The sequence below is a fragment of the Colobus angolensis genome, unplaced genomic scaffold (genome assembly GCF_000951035.1).
Source record: "Colobus angolensis palliatus isolate OR3802 unplaced genomic scaffold, Cang.pa_1.0 Scaffold3, whole genome shotgun sequence".
Taxonomy (NCBI): Eukaryota; Metazoa; Chordata; class Mammalia; order Primates; family Cercopithecidae; genus Colobus; species Colobus angolensis.
In genome coordinates this window covers 23,247,818-23,265,040 of record NW_012116265.1, presented here as the reverse complement: position 1 = coordinate 23,265,040, position 17,223 = coordinate 23,247,818, and the positions used below count along the sequence as shown (strand labels likewise).

Below are 17,223 nucleotides of genomic sequence, written 5' to 3'. Positions count from 1 at the left end.
TGGCCACATAAATGTCTTTTGAGAAGTGTCTGTTCATATCTTTTGCCCAGTTTTGGATGGGATTTTTTTTTCTTATAAATTTAAGTTCCTTGTAGATGCTGGATATTAGCTGTATGTCAGATGGGTAGATTGCAAAAATTTTCTCCCATTCTGTAGGTTGCCTGTTCACTGTGAGGATAGTTTCTTTTGCTGTGCAGAAGCTCTTTAGTTTAATTAGATCCCATTTGTCAATTTTGGCTTTTGTTGCCATTGCTTTTGGTGTTTTAGTCATGAAGTGTTTGCCCATGCCTATGTCCTGAATGGTATTGCCTAGGTTTTCTTCTAGGGTTTTTATGGTTTTAGGTCTTATGTTTAAGTCTTTAATCTGTCTTGAGTTAATCTTTGTGTAAGGTGTAAGGAAGGGGTCCAGTTTCAGTTTTCTGCTTTTGGCTAGCCAGTTTTCCTAACACCATTCATTAAATAGGGAATCCTTTCCCCATTTTTGTCAGGTTTGTCAAAGATCAGATGGTTGTAGATGTGTGATGTTATTTCTGAGGCCTCTGTTCTGTTCCATTGGTCTTTATATCTCTTTTGGTATCAGTACCATGCTGTTTTGGTTACTGAACCCTTGTAGTAGAGTTTGAAGTCAGGTAGTGTGATGCCTCCAGCTTTGTTCTTTTTGCTTAGGATTGTCTTGGTTGTATGGGCTCTTTTTTGGTTCCATATGAAATTTAAAGTAGTTTTTTCTAATTCTGTGAAGAAAGTCAGTGGTAGCTTGATGGGGATAGCATTGAATCTATAAATTACTTTGGGCAGTATGGCCATTTTCACAGTATTGATTCTTCCTATCCATGAGCGTGGAATGTTTTTCCATTTGTTTGTGTCCTCTCTTATTTCCTTGAGCGGTGGTTTGTAGTTCTCCTTGAAGAGGAGCCCTCCCACAGCTGGAAAACCATTCACGTAGTTCGGTGTTTACTAACAACTGTCCATCCTTTTTTTCTCTCTCTATTTATAGCTAGACATGTGGAGTAAGCCTAGGTCATCTGCTTTATTTCTTTAAGACCCGTCCATACTTTCCTCATTGCAGTACTGACGTTATAGTCTTTGTGGTTGCTAATGATCAATCTAATTGCTAAATTGATTTTCTTAAGTCTCCGTGCTTTATGAATGGTACATCATTTAATACCTATGGATACTCTTCCATTTTGATATTCTTCTCATTTTTGATCTGTGACTTCATACCACCCTCATGCTTCTTGCATTTTTCAGATGACTTTCTTTTCCTTTGTTGATCCCTCTTTCTTCTTTCAACTGCTTAATTTATGAGAATTCTCTAGGATTTTATGTGGTTATCTTCTTGGTTTATAGTTCCTTGCCATTGAAGTCATCCTTTTTTATTACTTTATTTGTTGCCTTTGTGTATGAGTTATGTCCAGATTTATATCTCAAAGTCTTCATCTCTTTTGCAAGCTTTATTCCTATATATCTAACAGACATTTTAAAAATAGCAAATCAATCATCTCCTGGTTAATTTTTCTTTCCCAATATCTTTGCTTTTGGCAGTGATATACCAACTAAAAATCTTAGAGTCTCGGCTCCTTCCTCCTGGATCCCTAATAATAAGTAACTCAGTCCCTTTGATAACATTTAATGATTCTATATTAAAATTACTGGTTGTCATTCTTGTACTATACCTTTAGTGCCTTAAATCATTTAAATTCATTTTCTGGCTCTGGTATCTCCATGGTCCAATTAATTTTGTCCACTGCTTTCAGGTTAATGTGGTTAAATATGGAAAAGGTAAAAGGTGACAGATTTTTGCAACTAATTGACGAGAAGAATAATAATGTCATAAACAGGAATAAGAAAGACAGGAACAGAAGCTTTTAGAAGATAGGTGTTGTGGTTAAAAGAGTTTATGGATTATCTGGAGTCAAATCTAGCCAAGGGCCAAATGCCAAACTCAGCTTGACCCAATGTCGAATGGTAGGGTGGTGCTAGACAATCCTAGTGAAATTGTATGGTATGCCATCAGAAATGAACTGAAACTTGGGAGAAAAGTCATGACTAGGGACGTAGCTGCATAATACCTTCTGAACATTTTTATGGGAAATTAATAAAGTCTCTTAAAAGGATACAGCTTATTTGATTATTTTGATATGAAAATGCAGATAATATCTTTATTACAAATACCATTGAATTATTTAGTAAGCTTGGAATTTATGGGCAGAACTAGAATTGTTGTTATAAGCAAACCCCTATTATTGTATATTTCCTGAGTGAATGATGTCCTGTGAGAAATGCTATACTTGTATGTAGTATACCTTAACTACACTTGTCTATAGCAATAAGCCAAACAGTAAGATGGATCTGTCTATCATATGCTATTGCAGAAACGTTAAGATAGATACAAATAAATAAATAATAAATAATCTTATTTCTTGACTCTTATCAGGAAAGATTTGAGATGTTTTTGATATCAAAGTGACACTGGTATCTGGATCTGATGTTTCATCTCTGGAACAGAATTATTAATATAGGTCATTTTGTGGTTGTGGAATATTTACTTAAAATCATTTCAGGCATTTTGAAAGTTGATTGTAAAATTAGCAAGACTTCAAGAGTGTAATTTATCTTTCTGTTTCATTTTTAGAGTGTTCAGCCAGATTCTTCTTCTCCCAGACATGTAAGTCACTCTTAATATGGCTGTACATTGTAGGTCCTTAACATTTATCATAACATTTGTGGTTTGGTTTTTGTTTTTTTGTTTTGTTTTGTTTGGAATGCATCAAACTGAACTAAAATTTATGTTACTATTTTCCTCATCTATGTTTTGACACACTACTAGAAATATAGGTGTTAGCTTGAAATAAAATGACATTGTACTTGTGGACTCTAAATCGTGGTTGAAAATGAGCATAATAATCCATTGTTTGACAGTCTGTTTCAGGGAGTAGACATGGTTCTTATAAACTCATTATTATTTATGTTTAATAAATTTTGAATAATAGCTTATGAATAAGTATTGAAAATATAATTTTGAGGTAGGAAGAACTTTATATTATTTCACTTGAGTAACCATTAGGAGCAAGAATAAAGAAGTAATACATGAGTCTGGTGTTAAGGCCATTGAGTAAAAACTTTGTTATTCACTTTGTGACTTTAGACAAAAATATTATCTGCCTAGCACTATTTATTGTGAAGTGGAATCCAATTTTAGATCTACACTGAGTTTTTAATAGAACAAAGGATATTCTATTTACAGTAGTTCAAAAACAGACCTCAAGAATAGTTTATGATTTTTTTCCTTGAATATAATTTTTTTAATCCTTTCGCTGGAATAATGAATAATGGGAATGGATGAGCAAAATGAAACAGAGGCAAGTTTTTTTTTTTTTTTTGGACTGATTATGTTTACTATTTTGCAAGAATATTTTTGAAGTGCAATAATATATGGAAACATTGCTTTTTAACTTTTTATTTTGACCTAATTTCAAACTTAAAGTTGCAAGGGTAGTACAAAGAATTTCAGATACCATTCATCCAGATCCATATGTTAACATTTACGATATTTGCTTAATCCCTTTCTAGCAGAAAAAGATCCCTTTCTGATCTTTTTTTCTGCTTTCTCTGTGCTAGCTGAGATGATGCCCCTTTACCTCTAAATGTCTCAGTGTGTGTTTCTTAGAAACAAAGATATTCCTTTATGGTAATTCAAGATAATTATTAAAATTAGAATATTAATGTTGATACATTGCTGTCTTCTAATATATAGATCTTATTCAAATAGATTTAGCCTATTGGCTTCACTGGCAAAGAAAGTCCCTGATTATGTTTGGTCTCTTAAATCTCTTTTAATCTGGAGCAATTCTTCGGTAGCTATCTTTCATTATATTGAAATTTTTGATGGATATAGGCCAGTTATTTTATAGACCATCCCTCAATTTGAGTCTGATGTTTTTTCTTTTAAAATTTTTTTTTTTTTGAGACGGAGTCTCACTCTGTCGCCCAGGCTGGAGTGCAGTGGCCGGATCTCAGCTCACTGCAAGCTCCGCCTCCCAGGTTCACGCCATTCTCCTGCCTCAGCCTCCCGAGTGGCTGGGACTACAGGTGCCCGGCTAGTTTTTTGTATTTTTTAGTAGAGACGGGGTTTCACCGTGTTAGCCAGGATGATCTCGATCTCCTGACCTTGTGATCCGCCCGTCTCGGCCTCCCAAAGTGCTGGGATTACAGGCTTGAGCCACCGCGCCAGGCCAAAAAATTTTTTTTAAGTTTTATTTTTTCACCCTGTCTTATAGTGCGGATGATGTTTCTTTCTGATTTGATAAGGCTATGCTTTTTAAAGTAGGAATACTACAAAAGTACATCATATTAGGAAGCACATATTGATTTATCCTGTTATTAGTGATGTTAAGTTTGATCTTCTGGTTAAGGGTATTGTCTGCAGGGTGTCTGAAATCTCTGCAGTATTAACATTTTGGCCAGCTAATTCTTTGTTTGAGGGTGGGGGATGCTGTCCCATGCATTGTAGGATGTTTGGCATCCTCTCTGGTGCTACCTTCTAGATGCTGGTAGCACCACTTCCCCAACTGTGACAACAGAAATGTGTCCAGATTCCCATATGTGCACTGGGGAGCAAAACCCCCTCCTACTTCCTTAGGAACCAGTACTCTACTGTAATGTTACTGTTTTTCTCTTACAGATAATAAATACTTCAAATAAATAAATAAAATAAATACTTCATGGAGAGATACCTTGAGACTGTATATGTGTCCTTCTCCATAAAGTTCTATCCAGTTGTTTTAGTATTTACTGATGTTTCTTGCCTGATTCAGTTATTTATTGGTTGATAAATGGTGATTTTTCTCATCCCATCATTCCTTCTACATTTATTAGTTGACCTTTTATTAATACTATAAGGAAGAGCTTTCCCCTCTTTCTTATATATGTATGTATATATTGGTGTGGATAAATTGATTATTTTATTCAATGGACTATAATGTTACTAGTAGTATTTATTTTGATGCTCACATTGTCCCTGATTTAGCCATTGGGAGTCCATCACACTGCTTTCTGTGTCCTTCTGACATATCTCTGTCATTCTTTAAGTACTTTCTACCTTTTTGTCACAACAATATGTTCCAGGGTCATCTTATACTTTCCCTGTCGTAGCCAGAAACCAGTCTTTTCTCTATGGAGCCCCCCCACCTTTTTTGGTAGGTAATGGTATTTATAAAGTAAGATCTGGTTGCTAGTAATCATTATTGCTAGAATCTCATTGCATCTAGGTCCTCTTAGTGGATAAAGCTAGGAGGTGTATGTATGTATGTACATATATACACACATGTGTATACATATATATAACCTATTCCTGTATCTGTCTATATGCATATTAAAAATAATGAGACCATGGGAGCCCAGTGTGGGCAGATCACTTCAGACCAGGAATTTGAGACCAGCCTGGGCAACATGGCGAAACTCTATCTCTAAAAAAATTAAACAGGCGCAGTGATGTGTGCCTGTAGTCCCAGCTACTTGGAAGGCTGAGGCGGGAGGATCACTTGAGCTCAGGAAGCCAAGGCTACAGTGAGCTGTGAGTGCTCCACTGCATTCCAGTCTGGGCGACAGAGTGAGACCCTGTCTCAAAATAAATAAATAATAACAAAAAAACTTCACACTGATACTTCTGTTTCAGTCCAGTATCTCAAGAGTTCATTCTATTACTCTTCCTCCTCTCTGTATTTGTTAATCCTTTCTGTGATTGTCAGAAATCTGGCTTCCATATGGAAAAATTATGAATCCTTAGAATGAAGCCATCAGTGATCTCAGTAGTTATTTGTGACTCTTAAAATTAACTAAACTGACTTTAAAAAATGTCATTTTCTCATTTTCAGGGTCATAATCGTATCATTGCCTACAGTAGACCAGTTTATTTCTGCTTATGTTGTGGTCTTATTTGGCTCTTGGATTATGGTAGCAGAAACCTGACTACAACCAAGTTCAAATTATATGGAATAACTTTCACCAATCCACTGGTGTTTATATCAGCCAGGGATTTAGTTATAGGTGAGTCATCTTAAAGTATCTCCAGTCTTAAAATGAATGTATTTGTATATCAACAGTTTACTGATAAATATATCAATTATACAGTTTTAAATAGTTTTTAATAAGCTTATTTTACTGTTGTTATCTGCTCTGAGAAACAAAGTGATAGGACTATTATGAGTGAATAAAGCTAATGATGAGCAAATATTTTAGTAATTCTTTTGTTCTTGGAGTAGGTGTAATGGAGAATTTTTGTGGTTTTGTTATCTTAGGTTTCTATTATGTGAAAATGGTTGAAATAACTTTAAAAAGTATTGTTTATGATTGAAAAGATGTTATTTACTACCCAAGCAATTTTTGTTGAGATGTATAATTTAAAATCCTGTCTTTTAAAAATTGCCTAGTAGTTTATGTTAATTTGGGATTTAAAAAAATTAATTATGACCCCTCAGTGGACAAAAAAATGAATGATGACCTCTCAGTAGACACAAGAATGGATATAGTATAATATTTTTAAATATACCTTTCTTTCTTTTTGTAGTGTTTACACTCTGTTTCCCAATAGTGTTTTTCATTGGTCTCCTGCCTCAGGTGAATACATTTGTAATGTACCTTTGTGAACAATTGGATATTCATATTTTTGGTGGTAATGGTGAGTGTTTCTTTATAAAAATTATAGATTACAGCATTACCTTTATAGATCATGAAGTAATAAACTGACCATTAAAATGCTTTTCCAGTTTTCACTTCAGGCTTGAAATTAGAAAAAAAAAAAAAGACATTAAGTAATTGAAGACTGAGAAGCAATTAATTTGTGGATAGAAAAAAATAGTCAAGTCTGCTACTTTAGAGAAAGAGCCAGGTATAATGAAGCAGATGTGTAAGAAGTGATAAAATAACGTCTGCAACTAAAAGTTATAGTGAGTTTACATGGAACCTATCTGTACTTAAGAGGTATTTATAAAAGATCATCTATCCTGAATAGATTGAGGTTTGATACATAGCATTCCATTTGGATTTTAAACCAGTATGTACATTTAGTAGGTCTTCATATTTGGTTTCAGAGCCTTGTTTTATCCTTAGAATGGTAACACCAAAACAAAAGCATTTTACTAATAAATAAGCTTTTAAGAACTATCTCTGTTCATTGAGTAGAATATGTGGCTATGAATTGATATACTTAGAAAATCTATTTCCATATCATATGTATATTTTATTTAAAAAATAAGATCATACCCATATTACCCTGGTATAGATAATGGTTTGTAGAACTTGAAAATAATCATATCAGCATACACCATGGTTAAAATATACCATTATTTAGTTTAACCATTTAAAATTTTACTGAAAGATGAGTGTGCAACTAGAGAAAATGAAAGGGAAAGAAATTACTGTAACTTTATAGTTCATTTCTCTACACATTTCACATTTTCAGGCCTCATATATTTTCCAAGCATATGCATTGAAATCCTCTCTGCTGATGAAAAGTCGACATCATGGCTTTAATTTTAAATAGAAACTGAGTTTTTCTGTGTTGCTGTATATCATACTAGAGAATTTTTAATGTTCTGAAAATTTTTTGAATGAGTATGAATGAAGACAGAACTCGTTTCATCAATCAGCATGGCTTAATAGGTAGAAGACAGTTTGAATTATTTAGGGACTATTACTGGTGTTATATTACCCTAAATACTATGGGGAGGGCTTAGTGTAGGTAATTTATGATAATGGGCTTTTGTCATACTGTAATTTACAAACTTGTGCAAGGTATTAGGTTTCTGATAACTCATAAGGAATTTTTTCTGTAGATTTCTTTTATGATTATTGTTATTAAATTAAAGTCTATTACCCATGTTTTAAAAGTAAAGTCTAGATATCTTAGCCATCCCCTGTTCCTTATTACTAATACGCCCACTGGAGTATTAGTAATTATCTATTTCATTGTGTTGCTATTGTTAGCAATTAGATCTACAGTATCTAAAGTATCTATTTTGTTGTTATTGTTAGCAATTAGATCTACACTTTTTTCTGAAAATTAACACATGGGAATACAGATTTACTTTTGTGGGTAACACAGGTTCTGTTTACATGGATAAATATTTTTCAGTGAACGCTTAATACATCTCCAGTTCCTTTTCAGGCCTCTGAAAGCTTCATTTTTCCACATTTTTTGTTAATATAAGATAGATTTTTGAAGCATAATATAGATAAAATTTTTTCTTGCTACATATAAATGTTCATTACTTCCAAGATGAATATAGTTTATCTTGTAACAAAGATTCTGGATAGCAAATGTCTGTCATGTCAAAATCTTTTGGAAAGAACAAAATGAAGTAACTGAATTTTTAAAATTCAGATTAGTAGATATTTAATGATAGTTGACATTATAATATTTTAAATGCTTTTCAGTGACCTTTTAATTTTTTTCATATATTTTTATAAAATATTTCTTTCCTTTTTCTTCTTCTGTCTAGCCACTACAAGCCTGCTTGCAGCACTTTACAGTTTTATCTGTAGCATTGTGGCAGTAGCCTTATTGTATGGATTATGTTATGGAGCTTTAAAGGTGAGCAATAAATTATAGTATGTTTTGTCTTTAAGGCTGTATTTCTATATGAATGTTGTTTTAAAATCAACTAATAATGAATTTTTCTCCTGGGGCCACTTAGCATTAATTTTCGTGGTCTTCATATGTTAAACATTATTCTCATTCTCAACTACTTTGTATTTGAAAACAGTTTAATAGTTAACCATTACTAAAAGAAAATTATTTTTCCTGCAGTAGTCACAGGTTAATATTAGAAACAGATTATTGAAAACTAGGCTCATCTGGTATAAGGGTAGGCATAGTAATTACAGAATGTGAAATCAATTTTAAAATTCTAGTTCAGAATTTAACTACTTTTCATATCACAGTTTTTTTAAACTTATAAAAACAAGTTCAAGGACTGTAATTTAAGATACATGCTAATAAAAAGTAATATACTGAAATTTAATGTCATTGAGTTAGAAGATCTGGATGAGCCTTATGAACTTCCCTTTAAAAGACTGTCAACAAGTTGTAAACATACAAATTTAAACATTTTTGTAGACAACTTTCAGCTCCTCACGCATACTTGTGGGTTGTTTTCGTTTTTTGTTTGGCAACTAGTGCAAGACAATCAGAATGTTAGGTTTGAAAGGACTATGACAAGTGACTCACAGATCCTTCCTTGCCTCATTTAAGTAGCATTTGTAGAGCATTTATGTGTACCAGGTGCTATGCTAAACCGTTTTCTGCTTTGAAGGAACTTGTAGCTTAGCTGTGATTAACAAGTCAACCAACATGTTCAATACAGCATAACAAAGGTTATGAAAACAGTTCTGTGGGTATACAAATTAAGACTACTTTATTCTGCCAAAAGAGATTAAAGACAATTTTCCAGGAAGGTGATATAACCAGATTTTGAAGATCAAATAGGCATTAGCTAATTGAAACAAGAGATGAAGACCCATGGGCTTGTAAAGAAAATGTGTTGTGTAGAGGAAATGGCAAATGATTTGGAATTTCTGGAGGTTTGGGTACATGAGGAAAGATGACATCTAAGGTCATTCCTCTAAGGCTAGAAAGGTAAGCAAAGGCTGGATCATGAAATAGCTTTTATCCTGAATGTGTTGGGGTAAAGATGCAAAACCATGAATGTATTTGAGGCAGTGAAAGGAAATGATTGGAGTTGCATTTTAGAAAGGTTACTTTTCTCCATTGTGAAGATCGAAGTCTAAGCAGGAGGGATCAAAGGAGACTGTTCCACTTTAATCTTGAAATTATGAGGTACTTAACTAAAATTAGATTTCATGAATATATTTGTGGACTGTCTGGATAAAGAGATATGAACCAGAAGAGGATCCAGGATGATTCTGGGTGCTGACTTGAACAGCTGGTTAGATATGGTGCTAATGCACAAGATTGGAAACCTTGGCTTTTGTTGAGGAAGGTGATTGTTTATGTTGGAAGGAAGGTGATTGTTTACGTTGGAAGGAAGGTGATTGTTTACGTTGGAACCCTTGATTTGTTGATATTAATGGGGTATCCAGAGATACATAGTAGCTAGTTACGTGTACAGAGGTTTGATGTCATGATTAATGGATTTAGAAGTCATCCATAAAATTGAATAAAATGTAAGAAAAAGACTCTTAATGTGGATTGACAAGAGAAAATGGATGAGGAAAGACTATGGGAAATACCAGTATTTAAGTGTTGGTTACAATAAAATCACACAAAGGAAATTTCAGAGGCAGTAAGAGTCTGAAAAAGTTTTTATTGAATTTGGCAGTTATAGGATATTGGTGTTTTGGATTAAGAAAGCCAGATTAATATAAGTAGGTTTGAATATATATTAAAGAAATATATTCTACTCTTTCTAGAGTGCAGTTGGAAAGCTTGCACACATAATGGGGGTTGTTTTCTGGTTTTTGTTTTTAAAAAAGATCTGAGACTTAATTGCTCTAAAAGGTAAGGAAGGGAAATCTAGTGGATGGGAGATAATTGATAGAGCTAAGCCCAGGAGAGAACTGGAGGCAACAAGGTCCAAATCCAGGGTTCTCCCACATGTGCCACCTGTGAACCGTCCTAGCTCGTTGTAGATTTGTGTTTTGAATCAGGGTTTGGAAAATGAATCGTTATTTGGAAATTGTAGTCACAGAAGTTAGTAAGTGCGGTAAATTTTCTAGCCTCGTTTAGAAAGGCCTATTCACCTATAATTATACAGCAGAATGGCAGCAGTTAAAAAGCTGCCAGGTAGATTCCTGCATCCTAAGGCAGGCAGGAAGGTAAAGTTTTTTTCTTCTTTCTGGGCCATCACTTTTGCATTAGACAATTTTAGTTTTAAATATCACTCATTGTAGTGTGATAAATCTATAGACATATTTGTTATGCACGAGCAGAGATTATGTACAAGCATACTTCATTTTATTGTGCTTTACTTTATTATGTTTCACAGATAGTGTGTTTTTTTACAAAAGGAATGCTTGTGGCAACCCTGTGTGAAGCAAGTCTAATGGTGCCATTTTCCTAACAGCATGTGCTCACTTTGTGTCTCTGTGTCACATTTTGGTAATTCTTGCAATGTTTAAAATTTTTATTGTTATTATTTTCTGTTATGGTGATGAGTTATGTCTGATACCATTGTAATTGTTTTTGGAGTGCCATTAACAGCATCCATAGAAGATGGTGAACTTTAACAGATCAACATGGTGTGTATTCTGACTGCTCTGCTGACTGGTCATTCCCTCATCTCTCTCCGTCACTTTGGGTCTCCCTATTCTGTGAGACACAGCCATGTTGAAATTAGGCTAATCAATAACCCCACAATGGCCTCTAAGTGTTCACAAGGCAAAAGGAATGGTCGCATAGCTCTCACTTTAAATCAGAAGCTAGGAATGATTAAGCTTAGTGAGTAAGGCATATTGAAAGCTGAGAAAGGCCTAAATCGAGGCCTCTTGTGCCAAACAGTTAGCCAAGGTGTGAATGCAAACAAAAAGTTCTTGAAGGAAATTAAAAGTGCTACTCCAGGAAATGATAAGAAGAGAGAAACAGCCATAATTATGGCCGATACAGAGAAAGTTTTAGTGGTCTCTGGATAGAAGATCAAACCAATCACAGCATTCCCTTAAGCCAAAACCTAATCCAGAGCAAGGCCCTAACACTTCTATTCTCTGAAGGCTGAGTGAGGTGGGGAAGCTGCAGAAGAAAAGTTGGAAGCCAGCCGAAATTGATTCATGAGGTTTAAGGAAGGAAGCCGTCTCCATAACATAAAAGTACAAGGTGAAGCAGCAGTACTGATATGGAAGTTGCAGCAGGTTACCCATTAGATCTAGCTAAGATCATTGATGAAAGTGGCTACAGTAACAACAGATTTTCAATGTAGACAGCCTTGTATTGGAAGAAGATGCTATCTAGAACTTTCACAGCTAGAGAGAAGAAGTTAATGCCTGGTTTCAAAGCTTCAAAGGACAGGCCTACTCTCTTATTAGGGACTAATGCAACTGGTGACTGTAAGCTGAAGCCAGTGCTCATTTGCCATTCTGAAAATCACAGGGCCCTTAAATGTATTCTGCCTGCTCTGTAAATGGAACAAAGCCTAGATGACAGCACATCTCTTAATAGCATGGTTTGCTGAATATTTTAAGTGTACTGTTGAGACCTACTGCTCATAGGAGAGATTCCTTTCAAAATATTCCTGTTCATTGACAATGCAGCTCATCACTTGAGAGCTCTGATGAAGGTGTACAGGAGATTCATGTTGTTTTCATGCTTGCTAACACAAACGGGCATTTTGTAGCCTGTGCAGTAAGAAGTAATTTCAACTAACAAGTCTATTTAAGAAATACATTTTGTAAGGCCTGTGTCTGTCATAGATGGTAATTCTTCTGATGAATCTGGGCAAAGTAAATTGAGAACCGTCTAGAAAAGATTCACCATTCTAGAAGCCATTATGAATATTCAGGATTAATGGGAAGAGATCAAAATATCAATATTAACACAAGTTTGGAAGAAGTTGTTTCCAAACTTTGTGGATGACTTTAAGGGATTCAATACTTAAGTGGAGGAAGTAACTGCAGATGTGATAGAAATAGCAAGAGAATGAGAATTAGAAGTGTAACTTGAATATATAGGAGTGAATTACCGAAATCACGTAAAACTAGAACGGATGAGAAGTTGCTTCTTATGGATGAACAAAGAAAGGGGTTTCTTAAGATGGAATTGACTCCTGGTGAAGATGCTTTGAACATTGTTAAAATGACAACAAAGGATTTAGAATAGTACATAAATTTAGCTGATAAATCAGCAGCAGGATTTTAGAGGGTTGACTCCAATTTTGAAAGAAATCATTACTGTGGGTAAAATGCTATTAAACAGCATCGCATGCTACAGAGGAATTTTTCATGAAACAGAGTCAATCAATGCAGCACACTTCATTATTGTCTTATTTTAAGAAATTGCCACAGCCACCCAAGCCTTCAATAATTACCACACTGAACAGTCAGCATCCATCAACATCGAGGCAAGACCCTCTACAAGTAGAAAGATTACACCTCACTGAAGGCTCAGATGATCCTTAGCATTTTTTAACATTAAAGTATTAATGTTAAAATTAAGGTATGCGCATTTTTTTCTAAGACACAACATTATTGCACATTTATTAGACTACAATATAGTGTAACCATAACTTTTGGGAAACCAAAAATTTTGTGTTACTCATTTTACTACAGCTTCCTTTATTGAGGTGACCTGGACCAACAATGTCTCCGAGGTATGCCTGTACAAGGATTTCATTAAAGCAGTTTTTGTAACAGCAGAAGCTGGTAATAACCTAATATCTGTCATTTGTGACTGATCATGAAAAAGAATAAAATACATTTTTACATGCTAATGTGAAGTGATCTTTAAGACATACTATTTTTTTTTTAAGGGAGAGTAATAGGCCAAAAAAAAAAAAAAAAAGAAGTCAGTGTTTCCTTTGTGCTTTTTTAAAAGCCCACATGAAAGTTTGTAGTTACATAAAATAATAATGGAAGAATATACAAGAATTTGAAAACAGTGGTTACTTCTGGATAGAGTTATTTGGAGACTTTATTGCATGCCTTTAGGAATAATTTATTTATTTTTAATCTGTTCACAAATACAGGCTTTTACATCTATGTGACATCTGCTTTCCTTGTATTTACTCTTTTTTTCTTAAATGTTTTAGTATGATGCATAGTTCATTAAAAGCTAAAAATTTTTCTTTAAAACCATCCTAGTACATCCTATTAATAAAGTTTAAATGTTCTTGATGTTTTCATATTTTTTAGATATTTAGGCCGTTATGTAATGAAATAAAAACATTTAGACCTTGAAGGAAGTCAAGGTCTACTACAGTGGGTGAAGCAGATCTACCTTTTGACCTAGGCCAATTTCCCTGGGCAGTTTTGTTTTTCATAGTTTATGTCCTTTCTCTCACTTCTGAATCAGAATCCATTAAAAACTTAAAGGCATCTAGGTTTTAGTTTGCTTTTGATTCTTACTAGTTAGTGATTCAATAGAGGTAGTAGTTAACTATCTGTCTGTTTACATATAATTTTTAAGTTAAGGATGTGTCTCACTTTAGGCTGCTTTAACAAAGTACCATAGACGAGGTGGCTTATAAACAATAGAAATTTATTACTCACAGTTCTGGGGCTTGGAAGTCTGAGATCAGGGTACTGGATGGTCAGGTTCTGGTGAGGTCTTTCTTCCCAGTTGCAGACACTAACTTATTATATCCTCAGTGGCAGAAACAGGACTTGCCCTCTGGGGTTCCTTTTCTACAGACAGTGATCCTGGTCATGAGGGCTCTACCATCAGGACCTCATGACCTCCCAAAGGTGCAACCTCCTAGTACCATCACACAGGGGATTGAGATTTCAACATACGAATTAGCAGGGAGACAGACAACAGGAGGTGTTCATGAATTGCTTTCAATACATATTTCTGAATTTTTAATCTAAATAAAATGAACAAGTCATTTTGAGATAAACTTAAGAATGTTCTTCTTTTGTCTGAGAGTAGTAAGTAGTGTCAAGTATTTGACAAATAAAGATGGGCATCTTTTGTTGTTTTTTTTTTCTTAAATACTCGTTTTAGTTGAGGCCAAATTGACGTATAGTGAAATCCAAATATCTGAGGTACACAATCTGATAAGTTTTGACAAATGCATACACCTGTGTAATCTATACTCTTATCAAGATATAAAATAGTTGCATTACCTCAGAAAATTTCCTTATATTTCGTCCTGTCTCTCCTAATCCTCATTGTTGTCATTTCTTTCACTATACACTAGGTTTGCAGTTCTTGAACTTCATATAAATGAAATCGTACCATATGTATTCTTTCATATCTGACTTAATTGTTCAATGTGATACTGTTGAGATTCATCCAAGTTGTGTGTATCAGGAGCTTGTTTCTTTTTATTGTAGATAAGTATTCCATTTAGTTTTAATTCTGTCTTGCCCACATTGTATGACTATATCACAGTTTACCTACTGTCTTAGAGATGCTCATTTGAGATGTTTCTAGTTGAGGAATGTTATGAATAAGCCTGCTGTGAACATCCTTGTGCGAGTCTTTTTGTGGACATGTGTATTCATTTCTCTTGAGTAAATACCTAGAAATGGAATTAACAGTTTTCCAAAGTGGCTGTGCTGGACATCTTTTTTTTTTTTTTTAGTTTTAATTTTTTATCAAAGTTGTACATTCATATATCACAGTGTCAAATAGTTTTACAAGACTTATAGCAAGAAGAGCAATCTCCTAACCCATTTTACCTTCCTCAGACTTACTATTTTTAACTGATTCTTTTTGGCATTTACCTCCATAGATCTACCTTTCATTTCTGCTTCTTGTATTTTCTGACATCTTCAGCAGAACCTGTGGACTGCCTTTTATGAAAGTGGGAGGCTTGACTTACTTTCTTTTTTTTTTAGAAGCTGGTTTAGAATGCATGTGTTCCATTTATTCCTCAGAGTATTCTAGTTTACATCCCTAGATTAGGTTAAACCATCTGAGAGCTGCATGTTTGGACCAGGCTGTCTGACCGCCTCTAGGGTTTCCTTGCCCGTGTTTCCTTTCAGTATTATGCCTGTCATTTGCACGGAGGCATCTTCCAAGAGTGTGTGTAAGAAAACGGCGGTCCATTTATCATGGGGCTGTCATGCTGATGTCCTTCAATGCTTTGTTTAGTGTCCCTTCTGTAAAGACTCAGTCAAGATGTTTCTTTTAAATCTTGATGACAGCCAATTCTTGTTTGTTTTCCTAAGAAATCTAGAATGCATTTCGGTTTTGGCTTTTTGTTTTTTCCCCATATAACCAGTGTTATTTTTAAAATTTCCCTTGGCCATTAAGTAGCTCAAATCCAAATTCCCTGCTTATGTCCAGGAATTTACGGCTTTTGTCTCCCATATTCCTTCCCTCATCGTCATATGAGGTCCTGAGCAAGGTGATGGTTATAAGAATATTTTACCTTATACTAATTCAAATTCATTAAGTTATCCATTTGTTTCTGAGATTTCTTTTTTTTACATTTGTGTTATATTTAACAACATAATTAAAGAGCAGTGATAGTTCAGAGAAAGGTTGTTAATTTAAACTTTCTGCAAACATCACTGAAAACTTCACGAAGTATACAAGACTTTTTTCTTAGCCAGAAGCCCTTCTACCAGAACTCTTAAGCACATCCAAAATCACTGTACCCAATAGCCCTGGGTGTCTGGTGAGCTGCTACACTGCACATGTACATATCTGTGAATTAAAATGTGCCAATGGAGAAGGGACATTTCCTGACCAGTCAAGGGAAGCTCCTTGGAAGTGTCTGTCCATGACTCGTCTATGTTCTTATATGTCAAATCCAACATCCCTTGGCCTGGGGTCCAAGTGCTGGGACAGGTACAGGTGCAAGGCTGAGTGGGCTAGTCATCCCTCAAAGCCCAGCGAGGTGCCCAGTGCACCAACAGCATAATGCACCTGAAAACAAGGTCCAGAAGCCCTGGCACAGGACCTTTCTGCCTGCCCTCCCATTCTCCCATCAGACCAAACAAAGAGGACAGCAGCACCTAGGGCTCCACAGGACAGCACACAAGAATGCCCCAACTTCAACCACCTCCTGAGACAGAAGGGGACTGTGGTAATCCTGCAGTGTAGACTTAGGCAGCCCAGCTCTGCAGCTCAACAGCTCTGTGGGTAGGACGTCTCTCACCGTCAGCAGGTCCTGCGCATGTCTGTACATGAGCCCCAGAGCTAAGTGGCCTTTGGCCTTGAACTCTGATGTTTTCTCTCTCACATCAATGACACTTTTGGGAAACTTTTCAGCCTCTTCCAACCAGTGCAGGGAGCCCATGCATAGCTTGGCAGTGAGGAGAGGGGTGGTGACATCGTCTGGCTTCAGGTGGATTCACTCTTTCAGCAGCTTCACAGCACGAGCAGATTATCCAGCAGCCATCAGGGACAGAGCAAACTGGTACCACAGGCGGAACTCCTCAAAGGCAGACTTCATGGCTCTTTCTAGGCACTGTGGTTCATTGTCTCGCGTCAAGAAAGAATTCAAGACACGGACACACACAAGGAGTGGGTTTTGGAGTGGAAAGATTAGTAGACGAAGAAGAGAGAGAGAGTTTTCTCATGCTGAGAAAGTGGGTTGCTCAAGA

General features: G+C 35.4%; 1 protein-coding gene across 2 annotated transcripts in view; it reads left to right on the top strand.

Annotated features, from left to right (window-relative positions):
- The window catches only part of PCNX (pecanex homolog (Drosophila)), a 211,816-nt gene that overhangs the window by 106,749 nt on the left and 87,844 nt on the right, over positions 1-17,223 (top strand). For both annotated transcript variants that reach the window (XM_011949638.1, XM_011949639.1), the window contains 4 exons: positions 2,633-2,665; positions 5,874-6,045; positions 6,566-6,676; positions 8,499-8,590. In XM_011949638.1, the coding sequence (XP_011805028.1) occupies positions 2,633-2,665; positions 5,874-6,045; positions 6,566-6,676; positions 8,499-8,590 (408 nt within the window). The remainder of the gene's footprint in view (positions 1-2,632; positions 2,666-5,873; positions 6,046-6,565; positions 6,677-8,498; positions 8,591-17,223) is intronic.